The 25,230-nt window shown below is 43.5% G+C and overlaps 1 protein-coding gene across 3 annotated transcripts in view; it reads left to right on the top strand.

Moving 5' to 3' along the window:
• The window catches only part of RAB11FIP4 (RAB11 family interacting protein 4), a 125,205-nt gene that overhangs the window by 38,708 nt on the left and 61,267 nt on the right, over positions 1-25,230 (top strand). For all 3 annotated transcript variants that reach the window (XM_042032347.1, XM_042032346.1, XM_042032344.1), the window contains exons 2-3: positions 19-106; positions 10,286-10,374. In XM_042032347.1, coding sequence (XP_041888281.1) covers positions 19-106; positions 10,286-10,374 — 177 coding nt within the window. The remainder of the gene's footprint in view (positions 1-18; positions 107-10,285; positions 10,375-25,230) is intronic.

Below are 25,230 nucleotides of genomic sequence, written 5' to 3'. Positions count from 1 at the left end.
TATCATCTTTTCTTTTAGGTGGAAAAACTGGCAAAGTACTTGGACCCGAATGATTTGGGGAGAATCAATTTTAAGGACTTCTGTCACGGAGTTTTTGCTATCAAAGGTATGTGCATATTTCTTAAAAATAATCCTGTTCAGTTCCACTAATGTTTCTCTGATTGCAGAAAATGTAATGATCAAAGACATCCTTTCTTTTAACTGTGGTTATTTGTAGTGACAGTAGAGCAGCTCTGGGAACAGAGCTAGGATATTTTTCCTTTTTGTGCATCTCATATATTAATGGTGAGCAATGCTAGAGTTCCTGTATCCACAGGTGCCTGGGCATTGGTTTGCTGCTAATTTTTGTCAGAATAAATGTGTTGTGGCTTAAAGACAAATACACCAGAAGAAAGAGTAGCTTTGTGGTTAACAGGCAGGGCGCAGGTTCGATACTTCCAGATTCTGATCTTGTTCTGCTGCTGATTTACCTTAGGGAGTTAGGGAGCCCTTGGGCTTTTGGTTCTCCACTAGGAAATTTAAGACTATTATATTCTCTTGAGGTATCTGCAAGGTATAATTAAAATTATATATATATATATATATATATATATATATGTAATATATTTCAGAGTACTTGGGGTCATGTATTGGAAGGAAATGAGTTAATTACAGTTGGCCATGCAAACCCTGAAGATGGAGACCAAGTGGATTCAGCCACATCCTTTCCAAAGAAACAGTCCTTGACAGAAGACACAGACATTGTTATGCTTTAGAGCTTAGCCTAAAGGCAACAAAAAGAACAGTGAGGAGGGACTTCAGCTGATTTGCTGCTGATTGCTTTTCTAACTTCCCATAGTGAAATAATCCATCCTATCCTTTTCTGGACACGTGGTGTGTTCTTTGTAAAGTGTTGGAGTGATGTTAACGCAGCACTTGTGCTCGAGGCATGAGCTCTGGCAAGCCGCTGGTCAGAGAGAGTCCAGCTGCGTTACTTCTGTGCATCGCTGAAGCGACTTCAGCATCAGGAAGGGAGCTGCTGGCTGGGCTGGCTAGCTGGCTTCTTTGCGGAGGGAACACAGCAGGAGCCGATGGGATCGGCTCACATTAGCTCGGAGACAAAGGAAGAGAGAGGCTCTTCTGGTCTGACTCCTAACAGGTTTATTGTTAGAAGTCTCGCAACCCGAACAAGCTTGGAAGGGATGGAATGTGATAGGATGCTCCCCTGAGGCTTGATCTCAGTTTTATGGAAAGTTTGCAAACCGCGGGGAAAGGGGAAAACAACCAATGAGTTACAAGCCAGGGGAGGATACAATTTAACATGAACCACTGGGGGAAACCGAGAGGCGGGAGTTATAACAGAGAACCAGTGAACAACCGAGTAACCGGGAATTTTCCTGAACCGGGGGAGGTGGCTTGTACCCGGGCACCACCCAGGGGGTGCAGCTTAGGCTTCTGAGCCGCCCATCGACCCACCCTCTGAGTCTGCCTCTTGGGGAACTCGATCCAGGGGATGGGCTGGGACTGATTGGCATCATGCTGCCCCAGCCCCGCAGTGGGCTGGGTCACCGCCACGTGGTGTCACAGCGCAGAGGCTTCACTTCAGGGACAGGTGAGTGTCACAGTGATCATGGTGTGGTTCCAGGAGAAGCCTCTGGAGAGTCTACTATGATGAGATTATTATGAAGTCATAACAATGCAAAAACGTAGAACCACAGCACTTTTAATTAAAGTTTATGGCAGCCAAAGATAGTGTATAATTAGGTAAAATTACAGTGAAAAGCTGTTGTTATCAATGTTCTTGGAGACACTGGCCAAGGTGACACTGATGTGTTTGAAGAGAAGGCAAGAGAGAGCCTAGAAGGAAAGTTACTACATTCGTGCACAGACCTTAAAGTCTCTGCTGGAGGTTTTCCTTGAGCAGAAAATGCTGTAGCAAGCTGAGTTCTACTTTAAGTAAGACACAAGCTCTGTAAATCATCTGATGTCTTCTGTAATTCACAGTCTAAAGATGTGCACAAATGGACAAAATATGATGAGGAAGGGATAGAAATGACCCAGAACATCTCTTCTGTGGTAACTGTGCCCTTGTCCAAGCACCCTCAGGGATGCAGTGGGCAGCTGCATCTCCTCCCTCCTACTGTGGGGACATCGTGAGAATCTTGACTTATCAGAGTCATGAGGCCCTGGGGGTTTTCATCCTTGCTCACCTCGTGGGAACTGATTCTTGTGTTCATATCCTAAGGTTTAATCCTGCAAAGATGTGACCAGATCAAACTGTCTGGAGTACCTTGCACTCAGTTCGTGAATAGCTTAAAGCCGAGGTGTGGAGCTGTGGGGTCCAAATCGTTTGTGTGATGGTTGTTAGGATATATCTGGTTGTTAGGATGTATCTGTGAACAGATGCAGAGAAATCACCCAATTCTGCATCATCACCTAGAGCTCCCTTAGCACATCATTAGCATTTCAACACTTACACCGAGTCAGTGCTAAGTGTTTATCATCGAAGCAGCAGCAGCTGTATCTATTTCTGATAAGACACTGTGCTGCATGTTTTCACAGCATCTCTTTAGAAAAGCTGCTTCTATTGCTCATCTCACAGCATGGAAATTTTATTCATCTTTGGCTACCTGCCATATTTTCCTTAAAAATTAAATTGGTTATGTTAAAGTTCAGAAAGGGCATGTCTGCCTTTCAGAATGGAAAGCCTCCACCATGTTGTTTTAGTACAGCCACATCCCAAGGGGAGTAGCAGGCTTATTATCAAACAAAAGCAATTTGTCTTGGCAGCAACAGATTATAAATATGTTTCTTTGACATCTCAGCCTATTACAATTGCTTGGGGCAGTCAGATTAATGGAACAAAATGAGATGCTACTGTAAATCCAGTGGGGTTTTCAGTAATAGAGTATGAAGTTGTGTTATTTTTAGCAGTGGAAGCCAAATGTTTAAATTCATACTTTACAGTCCTAATGCCTTACTGTATTTCTTATTTATGAGACTCAAATTAATTTGTCTTATAGATGCTTGCCCTTATAGTATGGTGAAGAAATTGTCTGCTGCACAGAGGTGATATAGTGTCAAGGTTTTTTGGTGGTTCAGTACCTTGAATTTATTTAAATCATGAGGTTTGAAGCATCAAAGAACGAGAAATTCAAATCAGAGTTGACATCTGATGATGTTGGTTTGAGCATCTCATATCCAGGGTTGGATCTCAGTGAAAAGCTAAATGTTGGAACTTGAAAAAATCCCAAACATTGGAGTGTTTAGTGCTCCATAAATGGTTGGTAGAGAAACTCCTACCCCTGGATCTAAAATCTGCAGCTTGGCCTCTCTCCTCCATAAACCAGGGCATTGTCTATTCTTGCATGGTACGAATGAGAAGTGTTGTGTTACTCTACAAATGGACATCAAGCCTCGTCTCCTCCTCAGTGCTTCAGAGCTGGATAAACCTCATGACATATGGGTCATGTACCTCTGCAGCAGCTGCTGGGACTGTCAGGTGGAAAGCATTTCATTTTCTTCAGCTGCTGAGTAGCAGGAGCTGTGGGTAAGGATGCGCTGAGCAACAGTAGGACCTTGGGAAGTAGTGGAGAGGATGTGTTCAAGTGGAGGTAAATATGCTAGAGGGCAGAAGTGTGTTAGAGGAGTCCATTTCGACTGTGTCTCTGGGGTGGAATACTGGACAGGTATGGTGCTTGCTATTTATGGAAAGCTTTGCTTCTTTTGCTGGTCTTTTGTGGATTAAAGGACTTTGCCTCAGCATCTGTGCTGTGAGTCCATGCTGTCTAGGCTTCTTTCCCCATGCAATTAGGCTCTGCCAGAGCCAGGGATAGGGTTGTCATCGAATTTAAAGTTTTGCAGCAATTTCATTGGAATGCCAGAGTATGAAGGTTTTACTTGTGCTGAAGCTGCCCTCTCTATCTGCTGACTGCAGGGCTTTAATAACTGTGTCTGCCTGTAGAGCAATTGCCATGAAATAACACCTGTAGCCTCTTACCTGACTGCTCTGTGGCACTGCTCAGAGACACCGAGAGCAGCCAGAACATCACTCAAAGGCTGAATTCCCATTAATTTCAGCAGGGTCAGCATGGGAACCATTACTGTTTGCTCAGCAGAGCCAATGGCTGTTCTTGCTGTTCTGAATTTATATTGTACTGATCCAGTAAATATTTTCTGCCACTCGTAATACTTAAAGGCTTGAGTGGAGCTGTTAATTCCCTGTGCTCTGCAGGCTGGTGGGTTCCACAGTCAGATATGTTTGCAGGACCAGGCTCTAATTGAGTCTGGCCTGTTCCTTGTATTTTAAGATTTCTATTGTCTTTCCAATAGTCTCTCTGCTTTGATATTCTGCTTAGAAGTACCCAAACCCTGACAAACACAGGGGGAGCTCCCCCTACTGCCCTCGGTGTGGCAGCTCACAGAGATGAGCGGGTACTGAATGAGCACAGATTAATACAGAATTAAGATACAAAGGCAGATGTATTCTGACTTTATAGCTTATTTTAACCATGAAAACAGTGCTGACTACTGTGTAGTGTTTGGAGGGTCATGGCTTTTATAACGGGAGAGACTGAGCCATGTCAGACAGAGCATTTCTGCATTTATGAATCTGTGTGCTTTAGCAGAATCACTGTTTTTTCAGATGAAATCATACAGCCTGTTCTCCTGGAGCAAGAGAGTCCTTCCCTCATCCTGTAGAAGTTTTAAGGACACTTTAGTTATGCTCTGTTACGGAATTTGAAAATGGAGAGTTCTAGGAGCTCCTTCATATTCATTCATAATGTGGAAGAAGCACAGCTGTGAATTTATACACTTCCCTAACTGCAGCAATAGCAACCTTTGAATCTTCAAAATAGTAACACAGATCATTATGTGCCTTCAAAAATCCATCTCTGTGCTTCCCTAGATCCTGAGGCATCTAATTGCTGCGGTTGGCTGGAAAGCTTCTAGAAGCAGGCTTTATATAAGCAGCTAAAAGTTAAAAAGCTCTGTGAGTTCCTATCACTTTTTAATGAAAATTCAAAGAATACAGATTTGCCCAAAGTTTCAAAGAAATGTCCCAAAAGGGATGTTGGCTGTTCTGGTTGCTCAGACTGTGACAGGTTATTTGGACTGTGAAAGAATATGAAAATAATACAGTATGAAATTTGATGGTGTTTTTTCAAAACAAAGTTTTCTAAAGCAGAGTATTTCTGGCCTTCTGTTTCACTGGAGATTATTTTTTTTTAAATATGCTCTTATAGTTTCATTCAGATGTTCCAAGCAAACATATTTCTCAAAAAAACAGTGCCAAGTTTTGGCCATCTCCTTCAACTAACTTTAAAATCTAATTTGCAATCCCATAGCTGAGAGAAGTGTTGTATCAGCTTTGCCCTGAAGATCCAGCATGGAATAAGAAATGGGTATGTTGCAGGCCTGTAAAAGGGAGTTTATTTGCTTCTAATATCTAGGACCAGGACAGCTGCACCAGCATGGAAATTTCAGTAAAGCACATCAGAAAATCCCAAAGTCTATGTGACCCCATTTAGGCTCATAGTTATAGATCTCAGACTTCAATGAGGCCGTACCTGGAGATGGATCTATCCATTCTGGTAAGAATAACTTACTGACAGGAGTCGTGCTTGGGATGGCTCCAGGGACAAGGACTGTCAGTAAATGTGAAGAGCTGAGCTCTCCTGGATTAAATTACCCTATAGCTGCTCAATGAACTGAAGTTGGTTACTCCTAAAAGTACTTGAGAGTTTTCTGAGACTTAACTAAATGTCAGTAAATACACCCTGAAACCACAAATGAGTCTAATACACCACTAAAGATCCAAGGGTGGATAAAGTAAAAAGCTATTGCTATTAGGAAAAATGCCAGAAACCAACTACATTCAATTAGGTAACCAGATTTGATTTCCTATAGTATTAAAATTGCTTAATAGCCTGTGAAAATTGCCTGATATGTTACAGGTTAAATCTCCTTCTTGGAGCATTTGCAGGAAGCAGCTTTCCTAAAATTGAGTTTATTTGTGGCCAGAATGTCTGTTTGCAAATTGAATGTTTGTTAGGGTGTGAAAACCGTTTTTTAAAATTAAACTGATTGTAAACTTGTAAAATTATCTCATAAAGGATATCATGTCTAGCAACCTGAGCAAACTGAAAAAGTTAAAGGTTCATGTCTTCCCCTTCCAGTGACTTGTAAATGACTTTCATCATCTTTGCTTAGGACTGAAGATGACCCTGTTCTGGCCAAATGAGTTGCGTTTGCTTTTGTATTTGTAGTATTAGGAGAAGTAGTTTTTAACTCAGATAATTTTGACAGACCAGACTAGAGAGTGACTCAGTGCTTTGTTAACTAGAACTCATACACATCCATGTTTCAAAGAGTCTCCTGAGTGGACAGAGAAGCTGCTTCTGTGCTGGCTCATCAGATGTCTTTAGCCAGGGAAGAAAATACAGCAGCTTCTGGCCACTCTCATTTTGTGATCTGATTGTTTAGTCCTTTCTCCAGACACAAGAATGCTGCCAATCTGTGTCACAGTGATTTACATCGAGCACGGCCCTTTCACAGGGTGTTTCTCCATAAAGGACACCCTTCAGTGGAGCTGCAGCAGTGAGTGCACAATGACCTGGAGCTATTCCTGGGTTACTCTTTGCCTCTCTCTGCTGCTTCACTGTGATTGCAGCGCAGCTAAGTCTTCTTGCCAAATGCTGCCCAGAAATGTAGATGAAGTTTTCCCAACCGCAGCAAAGGAGAGAGAACATGAATATCTTATGACACAGGTAGACAAGACATCCTAATGAAATATCTCTAATCAGCCATGTAAGTGGTTTTCAGTTCTACCTTTTGCAGGAAAGTGAATTTATAGCAATAATAGGACATCTCTAGTGCAAGAGGTCCTTAAAGTAGCCAGGAATTATTCCTTTGCTTCATTGCAATGGGTTATTTTTGGACAGATTCTAGCCTTGGGTGCATACTGCTGCACAGCTTGAAATATCCACCACGGCAGTTCTGCAGACCTCAGCACACAGGATTCTGCTCAGGAGTGGTTCTGCTAGCAAAGAGCAAATCTTTGCCCAGTACCTTCCTATTTCCATATTAAGATTTGCCAGAGTAAAGCTTAATTTGTTGTTTTCTGTCTGGACTGTGACAAACTGATTTAGCTCACTGGCACTTCCCAGGCTGCAAGCCAGAATGTTTTCTGGTAATAAGAACACACATGGACAGCATTTGAGACACTCCAGTGTTCTCTCTTTATGTTACGCCATTGTGTAACCCTCCTGGAGTACCTGAAAAATTCAAATTATATTTAGATGAGGGGAGCAAAAGGTGGGATTGTATTGGCACTGTTGCAGAAAAACACTGAATAAGAAAGCTGATGCATCACCTGACTGTGCATCACCTCCCTGGTGTTAAGAGGTGGTCCAAGGAAAAGACCAGCATCAGTCCTCCAGAGTGAAGAGATTCCCATTTGTGTCCTCACAGGGAAGAGGAGAACAGAGAACTTGTTTTTAAAACTCAGTTCTTAATAGGAATAAAACCAGTGTCACAATCTTGAGATTCTCAAAGCCAGTGGCAATTTTTCCGTTGATTTGATGCATGTTGGAACTGGTTCAGATGTCTGCAAGGTGGTGATGATGTGGTTTAGTAATCTCAGAAGAAAAAGGGCTCTTAGCATTTCCTTCTCTTCTTCCCTTTTTTATGGTGTATAATAACATGCAAATCTTCCCTGGAGGATGAAGCGAGCCAGGCTGTCATGCCAGCTTGGATGCAGAGCAGTGTACAGGGGATACTGCCTGTTGCACACCCAGACATCTGGTGCAAAAGTCGCCTTTGCAGAAGGAGACTGGCTCAGATGAACTTACACCCTGAATCTGCCAGCACTGATGGAAACTTGGCCTACGACTACTGTAAAAGCAAGATTTTACTTTGTTTGCCGTTTTAAGCTATGCAGCTTGGTAAACAAATTGGATTAAATTCCTGCTGATGTTCTGGAAATGGGTCAAGTGCTTGGTCAGGTTCTGGATCAGGCCACAAAAGCCTGGGTCAGGTGGCTCTCGTGAAGACGTGGTGAGGGCTGCACTGAGTCAGTTGGATGCAAAGGAGGCAGTGCTTTTCTCCCCAGTGCTTTTACTGAGAAAATGGCAGGCCAAGAGCTATCAGGAAGTGGTTCTCTGTAATGGACAAGGGAAATGAAAGAATGTGATAAGGAGTAATCTTAGGTAAGAAATGAACCAGCAAAGAGAGGACACAGAAGACTACATTTCAGACCCTGGAGATCTGGGAGCTGTTTGTAACTCTAGCTCTAACAGACCAGTCTGGCTGGCCTTTTGAAAGGAGGCAAGGTAGAAACATTTCTCACGCCCTTGTTTTGGGTAGTTAAATCCTTTTTTGAAGACCCACAGCTTTTGTGACTTTTCCCCACTAAAAAGGAAAAAAGAAGATTGGGACAGGAAGCACTGTTATTAGTACAACTGCATTAGGAAAGTAAAGCTTGAAATTATGGTTGAAAATATGGTTGTTGAGAAATTTTAGAACACTGTAAACATACTCCCTGCATTACACTAATCTGCATCCATTACTGTGTAACACTTGGTATTTATTTTCCTTTTTTGCTGGAGGTAACTCACTTTAATGAATAGGTACTCCATCTCATGCAGAGACCTTTTAGCAAAGCCGTTCATACCTGTGATGAGTCTCACAGTGGGTGCTGGCACAAGGCAGTTTGATGAGCAATAAGCTTTGGTTATTAATGTCAAAAGATACAAACAACAGATTGAATTTTCCTCTGTGAGAGGACTAGAGAATAACCTTAGGCAAGCACGGAGCACTTTATGCTAAAACCAAGCGGAAGAAAAGGATTATGGCTGGGTGGGAAATGTGACAGTCACAGGCAGGGCAGGTTCTGTAAAAAGATGCTCTCTCCAGGCAAACAAGTTTAATATCTTTCCTCTACCAACCAGTAGATTACATTTTTGATTGCTAGTGCCAGATAAACTCCTCTTTGGGAAGTGACCCTACCACACATTCTTGCCCGTTAACTTCTCCAGCAAAGTGGGCATTTAACAGCTTCATTTATCCTCTGTTCAGTACCACCTGAGAATCTCACTTTGCTGAAGAAGCTGAAAAAGGAAAAATGTCTTGCTGCCTTTGTCCATGTGACACTTCTGAGATCTTAATGATGTCTTCATTCAGCAGGTGCTGCCTCAACATGTGCCTGTGTGTGGCAGACAGGGACAACACAGTGATCCCCCCTATTAGGCTTCCTCCATCTGGTCATTTTTTCTGGTTTTTAAAGTACTTCTTTCCTTTGCAAGGGACTCCTCTCCATAACCACAACATGTCTTCATCCCTACAGATGTTATTCCTTTATGTAAAACCAGGAGAGAAGATCAGCTAATAGTATAAACTTGTTCAGTTCACACTTCCTTCCATCACCCTCTTTTCTCTGGCTCGCCTGCTTTGTGATTGGTATCCATGTGTAATGTCACAGCCAAATATATTGCATTAGTGCTGGGATAGAAGGGAGGAATAACTGCTGAGCAATTGCAGCTTCCAAGTAGGATAGTGCACAACACATGCTGAGAAGGTTTCACACAGTCTGGGCCCAGGACTGTGAGCTGGGTGTTCTAAAATAACCTGGCCTGACATTACTGCCTTCTGTAGCTCACCCTGCCAAGTGCAGTCACTGGTAATTAATGGAGAACGAGGCATTTGGTGATTTCAGTGCTTCTGTATTTGTCTCATCTTTTCAGATGAGAGAAGGACTGAGGGAAACACAGACATTGATTTTTCCAGCTCTTAACGTGGTTGATAACAAAAGCAAACACAGAAGCTTAAAATCTCTGGTTGCAACGCATAGATATTTGCTTGCCAAACACCAAACACTCTGTGACAGAGCTCTTTTTGAAGGGGGATTTGTGACACTTAGGTATTGCCCCTTTGTCATTTTGACCAGAGAAAATTAGAAGCAGCTCCACTGACACTAATGTGTAGTTGTCACTAGCTCATGCAACGCCTGCAAATCCAGTGTTTGACTCCAGAGTCTGGCTTTGGTTAGAGGTGGGTTTGTATCCCACAGGATAGTTTAATAAGCCAAGCTGAGATAATTGGACTTACCAAGTTCCCCATGTTGAATGTGTGCTGGGCAGAACTCTGAAGACAGAGTTTTGTTATACCTATTTAAATAAATCCCAAAGCTGCCTTCCAAGGTTTTGTGCATACAGATTGGCTACAAACCAGTGTTTCTTCCTCCATTGTCCCTGTAATGGAAGTTAAACTCTTGGCCTGACCATTTCCTCTTGTTTCTCTTTGCCAGGCTGTGAAGAGTTACTAAAAGATGTCCTGTCTCCTGAAAACTCTGAGCCCCAACACTACGAGCCACAATATGTTGATTACTATTACCAGGTAAGAGAAGCACTAATTCTGTCTCATGTTAGTAGACTGAGGAAGCCTCTGGAGTGATGTGTAGTTGGATCATTGTGAATGCTGTTGGTTTACTTGGCCTATTGACCCTTCCTTCCTAGATTCATGGCTGTTAGCAAGCCATTTATACTGTTTTAGCTGCATTTAACACGGGTTGACTGGTGGGAGAGTATACAGCATTTAGGTAGTGTTCCTCTTACAATCCTCAGTATTCGCCTGCCTGCAAGGGAGATCCCTGTGCAAGCTCGCTGGCACCTCACAAGTGGAAAACACTGATTTGTATCTAATTAAATCAGTCAAACTTTGTAGGTGAACAAGTCCTCAGGGACCTTCTGCAGATAATAAACAGGGACTCTAACAGCTGTTGGGAAGCTGAAACAATACACCGTTGGAAACCTTTGATAGTATTTTGGCTGGTGGGTGTAGCATATTTTTAAACCATTAAGGGTTCTCATTTGTATCCTTAATTTGCCAGGGTCTGTGCAGTCTAAGAAGCAGAACAGTGCTAAGTTTTCCTTCTGGCATCTCTTTGTCCCTCCTTTGCTTTACTTTGGTTTTAATCACCTCCACCCATGTAAATTCTGAAGATTAAAGGTGCAGTTAGCATTGTACATTCAGAGGAGGACTGTGTGTCAGTGGTGTTATGAGACTGCAAATGATACTGAAATCAACAGGAAAAGCATTTTACCTTCACAGGTGGTGAAGTGTGAGGACAATTCTCATGTATTGAGGAAGGATGTGATAAGTGTGGTGGTGAACTGGTGTAATGCCACTCCGTGCTGTTACACAGAATGGTTTCCACTGTCCTTACAAAACATAGAGACATTTCCTGCACCTCAGTGTCCATCACCACTCTGCTTGTTTCTAAACCCCCAGTTTTTGTAAGTGATGCCACAGATACCCACCATACTGTTGCTTGGTTACCTTAACAGATGCCATAAACCAAACTCCTTGGTTTGCAGTAGCTGATAGAGGTTATAAAATGAACAGGCTCTGCACACACTCCATGTTCCCCTGTTGCTATGCAGACATTGCAGGCTGGTTCTGACACTCCAAATGTAGGTGACAGTTGGGTCTGTATTCCTCAGGGATTTCACATCTGCTGTCACCCAAAGATGTGCTGGGGAGAGCTCTTGAAGACAAACTGCAAAACTCTGCAAACTGCACCTCTTCTGCCATCTATCCTCCAGGAGAGCCTGAGGGTGGGAATGGCAGTTGCTAATCCTGGTAGCAGCTGCTGAGTTTCCCATTTGAGTGCTGGATTTGTGCCTCTGGGAGAGGGAGGGGGCAGAGGGTGACCCTCCCTGTTCAGAAAGAGCTGATGTGACACTGCTGTGGTGGAAGCCTTGCTGGTCACTCCTGATGTCCACCAGCCTCCTGGATGGTCCCTGCAGGGGGTAGTACCACTGCAGTGGGGTCCTGCAGCAGTGTTTGCCCACTTTGATGGAACCAGTGCAGGATTTGTACAACCTGGGAGCAGAACCAGGTCCTTCCCCACCTGTCCAGGCCAGGTGAGCTGTCGTGGCACCGCTGCCCTCCAGAGGGGCTAGTTCCATCTCCCATCTGCAGGTCCTCCAGGTGCAGTTTGGAAACTGTTCGCTAGATGTCAGCTAAAGACTAGGAAAAGGCGTGAACAGCCTCTGCTCCTGCCTTAAGGATCCTCTGCTGTGGCGGGAAGTTGGAGTTTTCAATCTGATGAAGCAGAGGAGAACTGGGGTTCAAGTGGATTTGAGATTATCACCATTCATGACCTTTGTTCCCCGTTCCCAAGGAAGCACATACGGAAAACATATGAGCTGTCCTTGCATCTCCCAGACCTTAATGAGTGGGAATTCCTGGTGCTGTTACCAAGTTTATGGGCAGCTCCCATTGGCACAAATGGTAGATGCCTGTCTAATCTGATTTTCACCCCAGTATCTGTCTGTGTCGCGGGTTCGGTTTGTAACCGGGCGGAAACACCAATTTAGTGTAGTGGTTTGGTCCAAAATACTCATTACTGTTTATCTGCTGTGAGATAAGAATTAGGAGAAATGCAAAACAGGCACCAAACTTGAAAGAATATAAAGAAGTTTATTAACAGACCTAAAAGAAGAAAAAAAAAAAATACCACCTTCAGAACTCTCCTCCTCCCCCCACCTTCCTCCCTTCTCCCACTGACGATGTGAAAAGACAACCCTTAAGATGTTCAGTCTGTTTACCACTTCCATAATAACCTTGTTCAGTCCATTTAGAAAGAGAAGTCTCTTCTTGCTCATGCTATGAAAACATTATCACAACGAGACAGCCGCCCACTTCCAAATATCGTTCAGTCCATTTAGGAAGAGGAGTCTCTCTGCCTGCGTGTGAGTCCTTTCCCCCGACTTGCAGCTTTTCCCGCAACTGCCTTCGAGGGTCCACTCTTGAAGTTTTTTGGGGTACAATTTTAAGGTTGAGCCGTTCAGAAACAAAAACAGAGGCCCTTCTCCTTCCCTGGGAGCAAAGGGTCTTCATCATCTTCATCTTTAGGACTATCTCTGGGAGCATCTCTACGGACTGAGGTTTTCTCCTTTCCCGTTCGGAGCAAAAGTCCTCATCTGGTTCATCTCTCCCTGTCCAAACTTCTCATGAAATTACAGCTGCGTCAGCATCTGCCTATCTCAGCGCAGGTGCTTTTGCTCACGAATTGAACACTCCACCCCCCATATCTTCATGAAATTACGACAGGATACTCTGATATATCATAGCTTCACAACAGAATTTCAGCTTTAAGCATCTCCTCTCTCTCTTCCCTCAGGTTTTCAGCTCTTCACAGCAATAAAAGGGTTACTCTCACCTCGGCCTTGCAGCTTTACAGCTGGAATGTTGAATTTTTTCTTATCGCAGTGGAGAGGGGGGAGAGCCGAGCTGCTCCGGCTGCCCACGGCAAGGCAGTGGGGGGGGTTCCACAGCTGGAACAGGTCCATGGCTTCAGGATGGCCGTGGCCCGGCCCGGCCTGGCCCAAGCAGGGCCTGGCCGGGCCCACTGGGCCCTGCTCGGGCCCTGCAGCCACCTGTCCCAGCGCCGGAAACGAGAGAGAGCTTGGAGGGGGAGTTTGCCTATTCTTAAATGTGGATCACAGAGGTGATCACAACTTTAAGTGGCTTAGAGAATTGTCCATATTCAAACTGGCCAGCTGATAGGTTCTATCAGTTCCCAGAGGAAACTGTAAGCACCCCTTAGCAAGGACGTCCCTTCCGGGACTATGCTTGCTAACCTATGACATTCTGATTCTCAGGTGCACTCAGCAGAAGGACGCAACTGCTGTGATGGTACAAATAGATATTTTAAAAGGGAATGCATCTTTTTTATTCCACCCAATGGGCTGTGCTTACACGAAGGCAGGTACTGAGAGGGTTCATTGTTATGCTGTCTCTGCATTCACACGATGACTTGAAAGGGAGATTTATCCTTGTCACAAGTTATTTCCCCTGTCCTCTGCTTTCACTTTTTCTTCCCTTCCCAAGAGCTCCTTCCCTGTATTCTAGCTTTCTGAAGCCCAAAGGCAGCAAACTGAAGAGGTGAAGGTAATTTCAGGATGTGGGATGAAGTGGCAGGAGCCACCGTGAGGTGCTGAACTGATCTATCTGTTTGTATATGTTGAGTCAAATGGGGAAGAAGAAACTGCCAAGCCTCCAACCTTTAATTACAACCAACTGGCAATTAATTCAAAGGGATATATAAAACCCCCTGATACCAGGAGCTTGGGGCATTTCATTTGACATTTTCTAAATGGTCTGATTTTACTTTTGGTTTTCCTTCAGTGTAAACAAAGAGCAAAAACTGACAAGCTTTTAATGTCTGATAACTTTGCAAAAAAAAAAAAAAAAGCAGGAAAAAATCCTATTGTGTATGCAATTCAAAATGTAAAGGCTATTCCATGGAAGGTTCCTAATGGCCTATATTGAGAGGCTGTGTGTGTGACATCACAGGCAAATGGAGAGCTCTGCCTTGGAGCTGTTAAGATGTGATATGCAGGACATAAAGAGCATAACTTGGTTACTACAGGATGTCCCACTGACTTCCATCAGCATTGATTCAGGCTGCAGAGTGTCTTTTCTCTTTGGATCAGAGACAGCTGGTCCACAGAAATTTAGGAGGATGGGATTGCAGTTCGGAGATAGCAATTCTAGAGCCCTTCAGCTTTTGGACCTACAAATAAACCTGTTCCGTCTGTGAGTTGAGTCTTTTGATTTGGTTAAAGTCTGAATGTGCTCCATTTGAGGCACTGCTTCAGTCGAGTGCTGTTTATTAGTATAATTTCTGTCTCTCACAGTCTTTAGGGAGATAATAGAAATACTCTGAATTTGCCAGAAGTCAAATTTATCAATCCCAAATTCCTTTCCCAGTGTTTGCTGCTATGGCCTCAACTCTTGTTTTGCCTTCAGTTTGAAGGGAGACAAAAGTCTCCCTAGTCCAGTGTGCTTTGTGGCGGGCATCTGGTAGCACTTCAGAGCCCTTGGATGGCCTTTTGGAGATGGTAACCAACACAAAATCCACAGCTGAAGTACGTGTGTGAAAACCCAGACCCTGATTCAGCCAGCTCAAACAAAGCAGAGTGCCTATGTCTCACATTTCCAAATGGCTGGCTCTGGGCCTTCCCAGGCACCCAGCCAGCTGAGAGCACTAGCCACAGGACTCAGAGGGAATTAGGCTGGCTGCATCTGCAGCTCCCTGGCCAAGATTTGCATTGCAGGCCTTGAGAAGCAGTGGTGTTGGTCTAGGTGCTCTTCTGTCTGAGCACCTAAGTTTAGGGAAAAGGGAATCAGAACAGGAGCTCCTTTGTGAACTCTTCACCTGGTGTATTTTGGCTGCTCAAATTTGAAGGGAGCCTGAATCTAGATCACCCCAATAGATGACAGAAGGGGGGGTTGAGTGACAGAACTTAGAGCCTCTCACCATCAGCTAGCAGGGCACTTTGAGTGCTCCTTGTGAAGGGACAGACTATTTTTACCTGTGAGTTGTTGCCTTTTCATCTGGAATCAATGGCCAAAAGCCATACATGCAAACCCAGTGGAAGAGCATGATGTAAGGTACAATAACGGCAGGGTCCTTGTTTTAATCCAAGCTGTTTGTTTCTTATCGATTGTTGCTGTATTGAGTTGCCACGTACCTTTTCTTTCCTGTTCCCATCTCTAAATAAGAGTGAATTTGTCTCTTACCAAAGTACAGGATGATCGCTGCATATCAAAGAATGAGCTGCCTTTTCAGTCCTCTGTGTGTTCCCCTGCCTGCCAAGTGATTAATTACACTGTATGAACAGCAGAAAAATTGTTGAAACATGACAAATAAATTGTGTTTGCCTCTGGGATGGAGCTGGGACTGCTGGCTGATCTGCTGCTTTGAAAATATTTTCAGTAGCAATTAGGAGTCCCTCACCAGCTTCTGAAAAAAGGTTTTTTTCCCCATTAGCTGCTTGAGGATATCTGCTGACACCTGTGGCAGAGCAGAGGGGACCTTCTGCACTGCAAAAACACTGTGATCCAAGTGGGTTTTTCACTAGGCTGTGGAAGAAGGTAGCAGGAGAGTCTATAACCAGAATATCTTTAATTTTCATCTCATATATTCAGTGTTTTGAAGCAATGACTCCACGTTTACCATCGAGTTACCAGTGTTCTTGGGCAGAATAATTGACCTCATTTGTTAGAAGGGTTTTCTTGGTACTGTTTTTCCTAACATCAAATGCAGGTGTTGCCTTTGTGTTAATGTGAAATACGTCTTTCCTTCCACCTTCTGCAGCAGCATTAGCAGAGACACTCCTATCTTAACAGAAAAAGCACATAAGATGTGGTTGAGATGGAAATACCTTTTCAACCAATGGCCAAGAGAAGAAGCCAGTCTGTGTGGTAAGGACAAGCAGTATTAAATACATCAAACTGAAGCTTTTTTCCCCCCCTGTTTCTTATCAGCCTCCAGTTTTCCGCACCGCCCACACGCTCTCAGTCACTGTTGGCTCCCATTGTGTTTTCAGCCCTGCAGATGCTCAGTGTCTGTGTGTGAAGATTCCCCTCCCTATGCTTGAGACCTGAGGTGTTTCTGCCACCCTAAGATCATGCACACAGTGCATGTTTGCATATTGCTCCCCTTGCCAAGCTGCTGGGGGGCTCCTGTGTCCTGGTGCCACCATGGGACCTGTACATCTAGAAGTCTGTGTTATATCTGTTGCTCCTAAATCTGCCAGATTTTCCTTCCCCTCAGCTTCTGCTGCATCCCCTGAGAAATAATTCTGTTCAGCATCTCCAGAGCTGGCCTTTGTGAGGTCCAGACTAAGGACTGATCCCAGACCCTGCTGAAATCAGTAGAAACACTTCTTAGACCCTGGCAAGTGTTAGATCAACACCTGGGGTTGTTCCCGACACTGTTGTCTGAATCCCTCGCTGGAGGGGTAAGGTGGGAGAAAAGCTTGTTAATGTATAGCCATGCAGTTATAGAGAGGAAAATGTGCCTGTTCCTAGGCAGGATTTCACACAGGCAGTGCACTGTCTGCACCAGTGAGAAGTTTATTGTAACCTCTACAGGCAACACTCAGCAATTCATTTTTCTTATTTTTTTTCAAGCATCAAAAAGCAACATTAACTGCAACTGCTGAGAAACCCCCAGTGAGCAATTACCAAGAGCAATGAAGAACACAGTGTGCCCCTATTTGGGATTCATTTACATGGAAATTGCCTGCTTTCACCTGGTGATATTCTGAATTTTATTTTTTATGTTTGTGCATACAAGCAAAAATAACTGTCCTTGGTCAAAACACCTGCATATAAATAACCTGCCTCTCTGGCTGCTCAAGCTGATTCTGAAATGCTGCCCTGAAGAACTGCTGTACTGAGAATGAGCAGTTCTGCACTCGGAGCAAGGCAGGCACCTTTCAACAAAATAAGTGCCAACTTCTCCAAACACAGCCATAAAAGAGATTGAGGATTATTTTCTTTTTTGAAACCAGCTTGAATTTTTGATTTGGTGGAACATCACACACTGACATTTTTAAATGGGAAATTACTTTTTCCCTGACTCATTTTTGCTCAGTTGTGGTATAAAACACACGTAAAATAACTCAAAAGAAGTGAAACACTCTGGCCTGGTCAAAAATAGTTCTCTTTCTCAAAATGTGTTTTGGGTTTTCTTTAGAAAGAAATCTGAGCTTTTTACTTTCTTATCCTTTGTTGGGCAACAAAATACTCTGAGATCTTAGAGCCTGCATGCTGGAGAAATGTTTTCCCACCCAATTCTTGCCACAACACCCCAAATGCACTCCCAGTGTCTGAGGCCAGCAGGGCTGGGGGGTGACCTGGTAGAAAAGCTACAGCCCTCAGAATGGAGTCTCCCAGTGCAAAGTGTTGATTCAGATAGTGCCCTGTGAGAATCCAGCATCTGGGCTGAATTTGTGTCAGTGCTTTTGTACAAATTCTGCCAGTTAGCTGGTTTAAGTTTTAAGCACCTGCTCTTGCAGATGAACCACCGATCTCCTGTAATAGAAACATGAATCAGTGAGGGGCCAAAGATTGATTACTCCCCACAGGGTCTTATCAAAATTTACTGTTTCATAGGGCTATATTTGCCTGGGTGGTTTGAGACAGGGGGAAGTGTGACTGCCTGGTTCAGACCTCACTGCTGTGACTCGGCAACAGAGATGAAGTTCCAACTGGAGCATCCTTCCAGGCATCCACAGGAAAGTAATTTTGTACACTTACTGTTATCTATGTCTCTTTTTTTTAGTATTTCTGTTCTGTGGCCTAGGTAGAGTTTTGCACAGCATTCAAAGCTTTACCATTTTGAAGCCTGTCACCTCTCTCTTTGGCAGAACCACTGTTTAATAGACGTTTTCTGTCTCAACCTTAGTTTTTCCTTCTGAGGCATTATCTTCAACCTTTTAATCTGCTGATTTTCTGACAGAGCACAGTTTTGGGGGTGTTTTTTCTGAAATTGTCAGTTGCCATGGCAAAATATTCCTCCCATCCTTGGATAAACCAATTTAGGCTGTGGCACAGTCTTTAGGTAGAAGCTGTGAAATGACTGAAAGCTAAAAGTTGATCCCTTTTATTGAGAAAGTCACATCCCTATGGATTTAATCCTTCAGGTAAGTATGGCTTTGTGGTTTAGTGCCTTTTGCCTTTTGTTTGGTGTACTGAAAATCTGTCCACCTTAAGTTGTGGTGTGTCTTGAGTACAGCATTCTTAGCAAGAAAAGCAAAGAAATATTATGACAGCACTCGCCTTGCTCTGAGCTCCTGTGAAAGAAATGCAACTGCTGGGTGAGAGGGTGGTGGACAAGTCCTGGCTCTGATACATGGCTTTTGGGAGTACCAAAATATCTGTAACGAAAGTAGCTGTATGAGGGCAGGGCGCACAGCATTCACTGGGTTTCTTGACATTTGTGTGACAAGGAAATCTTTGCCCTCCAGTTCATAAATTGACACTGGCACCCTCTTTCTTGATTTTTTTTTTTTTTTTTTTTTTAATTTCTTATTCTACTTTGTATCTTTTCTCCTTGCTGCTTGGGGAAATTTCTGCTGCATTTATGGAAGATTGTGGGACAATTCATAATTGTCTTTCTTCTTCTTGGAATATTTACAGTGATAAGGCTGTGAAATTGAAATATAGGATTTTTTTTTAAGTAAATAATATTGGTTTAAATTGGTTGTTTTCTTTTTGTTTGTTTGTGGGTTTGGTTGTTGGTTTTTTTCTGAAGAAGAAAGTTTTACGTAAACATGTAAAACTGGTTGATAAAGCCAAGATTCCAGATTATTATGAAACTGTAAAGAAAAAGTCAACCACAGAGGGATGTTCTAGCTGATAAAACCAGCAAAATCCCTCATTGCACAAGCAAATAAAAAGGATCTGGCTGCTTCTTTTCTGCCTTTTAACTTCTCTGATGAATCTGAGAGCAGTGTAGTTTTTTGGAGGTAGATTCTTTCGTTCTTCAAAACAATAGCTGCATGTACTGCTAGAAATTAAAAACATTCATCCACAGATGAAATCCTACAGGAGTCATTTCTGTCACACAGCTGTTGCTGTGCTGAGACAGTATTTCAGGGTTCAAATACATGATTTCAGTAGCCTCAAGAATTGTCACCAAAGTGTCCCAGAGAGTTCATGAAATTGCCCAATACTTTTCCCAGTTATGAAAGCTCCAGGACACCTTTCTCATGTCCTTTGTCTCTCATGTCACTCCTAGCTCTTGCTGTGTCCAAAGTCCCCACAAAACTACGTGGTCTCTATCCTGTTCACTCAGGTGTCCCCCCCCCAGGTTTTCCTGGTCGGGCTGTGAGCTGGTGTCAGAGTGTCACAGAAGTGCCACAGGGGGACCGTGGCACTGTCCTGCATCAGAGGCAACAGAAATGTTTAAAATTAAACCATCATATTCAACTGGGCTCATAGAGCTAAAATAAGATCTTGATTATCCTGTCTGTTTTTAGAAACTGGAGAAGAATCAAAATGTGGTTGGTTTGTTTGTTTGTTTTTTAACATGCTGCAGTGTAGAATGTATTTGTTTGGGTGGAGGCAGGCTTTGCCAGCACTGTCACACATCTGGGCTCAGAGAAGCAATTTGTAACTGAACAGGAAGAAAAAGTAGGCCAGTCTGCAAGAGAGTATCTAGGAATTACTCCTGAGGGATTTGTGCTACACTGCCTCCAGCAGCTGAAAAAACAGCATGAAATTGCAATTAAAAATTAAGATGAGATATGGACTATTTGACCTTCTTTCAGTCAGGGACACAGAGGCCCTGTCTAGGATGGGGATGCAGAGAAATGCAGCTTCTGTTGAGCGATTACATGCCAACAAGAGGCTGCTGAGGTTCATCCTAAGCTCAGTGGAACAGGGAGATCATTTCTTTCCTTGCAGAACCCAAACCAGTTTTGGCACTGGTTAAAGTAGAGTAAAACTGTCCTTCCTCTAACAGCTGCAGATGAGAAATAGAAAAGAAACTGTCAATTGTTATGTTTTCTGAATCTACAGAAATCTAGGCAAGATTAATTAGGCCCCTGAGAGGCCTTGTTAATTAGGATTTAATTTGCCAAATCTGCTATTTGGCTCACCTTTTTACCCAGGCTGTTGCTGTAAACACCCAGTTGATTCCAGCATCAGCTGGGGAACAGGCCATGAGACAGAGCAGCCTGTTTGGGTGGATGTGTACCCTGGATCCCAGGCTTGTTTTCCAACTTGGTTATGATAAGCTGCTAGGAAGTTTAAGTTGGAATAACAGTATAACCATGGCAGTGTTGATAGGGAGCTGCGCAAGTGCTGATGAGTGTTTTGGGCCGACAGTGTGAACCTGGTGGCTCAGTCTGAACCACCAGGGCTAGGAAGGATTTGGAAAGGGAATGCACAAAGCAGAAAAGGTGTATCAAAAAGGGTGATTCCTTGGAGCTTGTGCCAGCCTGTGTAAATAGGACTGTGATAACAAACTGTTTGACTTAGCAAGAGGCTTTGATTTGTCCTGAGTCATGGAGCCTGAGAGTCTGTGAGGAGACAGCCCTGGTGTGAATCCTGCTCGTTTGTTAGCTTTGGGCATCAGTCTCTGGTCACTCCACATATTGTTTGGGGAAAAGGCTTTCTCAGTGTGTGTTGGTGCAGCACCACATAGAGCCAAGCAGGATAATGACTGGAGGAGAGAACGTTTGCAGGCTGTGCACCCTTTGGTAGGTACAGCAAATACATAAATATAGTGTAAATACATCATAGAGTTTTGGCTACCAATTTGTATAGAATAGTGCAATACTTAGGTAAACTTTCTTGCCCATGGTAGAAATTTATTCATAGCACTCCAACAAAGCCTGACCTCATTTAAAATTGGAGGAACTTCTCAAATTACTCATATTGACTGTGCTACCACCTTCTTCAACCAGCAGAGAGGATGTTTGTCTTGTTTTGGTAACAGAGAAACAGACAGAACCTCGAGTATTTTTGTATATTCTCCACAGGAAGTTTGCTGTATCTGTAACTGTTCCACATTTATTACTGGCATATGTGTGTTGAGAAGATGATTGATGTTTGTTGCTTCAATGAGTTCTTAATTACTGTGTCCTTGAAGGCTAATGCCATTGGGGAACATTATTGTGGGTAACTGGGGCATGTGCCCTTTCATCAGGAGATGGACCATATGGTTACAATGCCCTAAGGCACAATCATGGAAAGGTCTAGTGCATGGAAGATGGGAATGTCCAGAATGGAGAGGGGTATTCAAGAACCATGAAGAACTGTTGGTCAGATTCTCAGATGATAAAAATCAACTCAAGAACATGAGAGAAACAAGCCTGTGTTCCAGCTGAGCTGGTTGGGGTTTTTTCCCACCTTGTAAACTTCTGAGACTGTTACAGTAGGAGCTTTACCCATATATATCCCTCCTTCCAACTCTTACAGCTTCACCTTCAATAGACATCTCTTTGGGTTTTTAGAATTTCAGAATTTAAAATGGCTTGTCACTCCTCAGAATATTTCACAGACTAGTTATTATTGTGAAAAAGTGAGGAGACCTGAATAATGAATGAAGTCAGTATTTCACTGCATCTCTGAGATCTGATTTTTATGGAAATCAGTAATGCACAGTATTTTATGAGACTAATAGATAAATATTGCCTTTCACGGATATTTGTTTTCCTCTGAACTGTTCAGCACAAGGATCAACAACCATCCCATTATGAATCACACTTTGCAGGGTTGTCTGGCTGTGGGAGCTTATTACTGTATCCCACAGCCGTAGGGAGGAGAGGAGAGAAGATCCAGCAGGCAGGAATTGAGCAGCAAGATTGATCTATTTAATTATTTTACAAACTCTTTTATAGACTTTTTTCTTCATAGTCTAATTTGGACAAAGGATCAGCCGCCCCCTGAGTTGATTGGCTAAAATCCTAAACATCCATTGTCAAAATATTTTTCTACTGTACCATAAACAAAGCTCTGCAAGGTTGCAGGTGTTCATTGTTTATGGAACTGTACTACTATCTTCCATGAGAGAGAAAAGTATCTCACGGCTTAGAAGGAAGCAGGAAAATTCCGTGCTAACAGCATTTTTGTATCCACAGGAGCTGCCGCGTTTGTCACCTGGGAAGCTGTCAGTCAAGTGACAGAGTAAATCACCAGCTTTCTCTTTCCATCGTGTTTTGAAACTGCACTTAAAATCTTTCTGCTTGTCTCACTGCCAAGCCAATGGTGAGATATTAGGGGAATTGTAAAAGGGAGTTTTGTGTGGTAAATTCAGAGTTCAGCTGTTCTCTAGTACAACTCCTTGCCTGTAAAGAAACTCCAAGGAAGCCTTCTCATATTACTGCACCCTGACAAAACACTGCCATCAAGAGACATCCTGTGTCATGTCGTGGTTCTCAAATCAAAGGGGAAAGAGTTTGTGCTCAGATCTCGCAGAAGGTGCCCTGCCAAGAGTGACTGATACCCTGCTGGTTTACAAAAAAAAGTTTTAGCAGTGAAATGTATTGAATAACACTGCCCATGTGCTTCATGAGGCAAGGTCCTAGAGCTGGGGAAAGTCCTGGAGCACTTTCTCTGCAGTTATTGAAGGTCACTGATTTCCCCCCATAAACAAAATCGTCAGATGTTTCCTGACATAGAGCCAGGGCATTACTTGCTGTGCTGCTGAGGGACATGCTTTTCCTCTAGCTTGTGTGTAGTCTTACTAGATCAAAAACCTTCACAGGAAGAGACAATCTCTCTTGATTATATTTTTATAGTGCCAGTCATGTGGGGCTGTTCCTTTTCCTTTCTCCTGGAAGGACAGGATCACTTCATTTTAGAAGGAAGACACCAGAAAGGGAGGAAACAAGCACTAGTAGGAGTACTTCAATATTTACTGAATGAAATGGTCATATTTCGGCTGACTTAGATACTTGTGTTATGCATGGACTCACCTTCCTATGCAATGTCTTCTTTCCTATGAGGGAACTGATATTCAAGAGAGGAAGGACTCTCCTGAATAAGTTCCCAGGAGTTCAGACTGTGTTGGGACATCCCCTCTTACCTCTGTTAGCGTGGCTCCCTGGGACTGGCATGTGCAGGTCTACTTGGGGAGGCACCACATCCCACTTCCCAGGAGACTGAGGCTGCCTTCGCGCTCCTGACGCTTGCACGAGAGCCCGTGGATAACAAGAACCACATGGACCACACGCCTTTCTGCTTCCTGAGGCATTTCACCATCTGTAACCGCTTCTCAGATGACTCAGGGGGTCTCAAAGCTTCCCCCCTGCTGACAACTCACTGCCTCACAGGACCTCTTTTCTCATGGCATCTGAACACTTCCATACTGAACATGATTAATTAGAAGGGAGAGGTGAGTGTCAAGGGCAGAGATCAGCATTTAAGAGTAGTTCAGTGTTTTAATTTGAGCAGATTATGGAAATAGAATGTGAAATATAACTAGAGGTATTTTGCTCCCTGCTGAAATGGTAAAGAAAGGTCATATTTAGCACAGGGAGGGCCCCTTCCATGACCTGTTGTTTACAGAACATGGGGCACTGCAGGCCCTTGGCTGGACTCACCCCACAATCACGTGGTGTCTTGGTTGTCAGTGGACGGTTCCAGCCTGCACTGCTGGTCTTAGCACAGCTGCTGGGTGGGAATCTTCTTCATTGGCTTCATTTCCCTCTAATATTGTATATTCAGAAGTATCTATGCAGCACCAGGCCATTGACAATACTGCTGATTACTTCACATCACTATTTAATTAGGATGAAAGACAGGGAACGAGCAAGTGGAGATTTTACACTTGGGAAAGAAATTGATTTATGGAACAATCAGACTGCTAGCTCCAGTAGGCTTTTCTCTAAAAAGCAAGAAAAGTACTCTTGTCACTTTGGGGTTGATTTAAATTAGGGAATTTGTACAAAATTATTCTTCTCAGCCCGTGATGGCAGAGACCTAACAGTGGGGCAGAAGTGGATCATCTGTTACATTCTGTGCTGTACCTCAGGAGTGAGGAGCTCAAGCCTTCCACAGGCCTGGACTTAGCAATGCCTCAGTGGGACCCCATTGAAAGGCCTTTCCTGGGCCATACCTGCTCAGTCATAGAGCTCTGCTCTTGCTATAGCAAGGAATTTCTTTCCTTTGACCAGTGTAGAATGGCCTGGGAATTAAAACTGGTCTAATCTAAAGGCAACTATGGGATGTACCTAGGTGCTGCCCTTCCCCATGCCTCGTATAAATGTGAAAGGTCTGGATGGTGCTAATATTGTCACAGTTTTGTCCACACTCATGAGCTTTATTGGACAGCTGTACATTTCTCCTGAAGCTGGGAGATTTCCCTGAGACATTCTGAAATAGAGGGTGTGTGAATTGAAGGTGTCTTGCCTCCTACAGCAGATCTGCACCTGCTGTTCCCTGCTCCAGTCTCAGCCCAGCATCACCCAGTCTGGCATCATCACACCATGTTCTTGCCAGGCTACCAACAGCCCATGTGCAAGGCCTTGCTGTCTGACACCAAATGTCTCCCAGTTCCTGCTCACAGTGAAGCCGAACCTTTTCCTAATATGTTTGTGTTTGTCAAGGAAACTTTACACTGGTGATATTTATAGTCTTAGTCTAGAAACAAAAGGCTGTTTTCTGCCATTCTCTCAGGCTGCTGCAGCACTTACTGCCACAGAGTTCCTGTGGGGAACTGTAGGTTTGGCTGAGCTATAGCTGAGTTGCCTTTCTTCCAATTTCTGTAGCTAGAAAGGAGCATATTTCTGTGACCAGGGTGGAGAAATTGATACGCTTGGCTAATGAACATTTGTCAGCCAAGAAAAATGAATTCTAACTTCCCCGTTAATGAAAGGTGTACTTGGAGGGACCCTAATGCTAAACACAGGACCAGGAGAGAAAACAGCTGAATTCATTTTC

This window comes from Corvus kubaryi, unplaced genomic scaffold (genome assembly GCF_017639235.1).
Source record: "Corvus kubaryi isolate FWS band 111438036 unplaced genomic scaffold, C.kubaryi_AGA036_p1.0 37353, whole genome shotgun sequence".
Taxonomy (NCBI): Eukaryota; Metazoa; Chordata; class Aves; order Passeriformes; family Corvidae; genus Corvus; species Corvus kubaryi.
The sequence above is the reverse complement of the archived record's forward strand: the minus strand, read 5'-3'. Positions and strand labels throughout refer to the sequence as shown.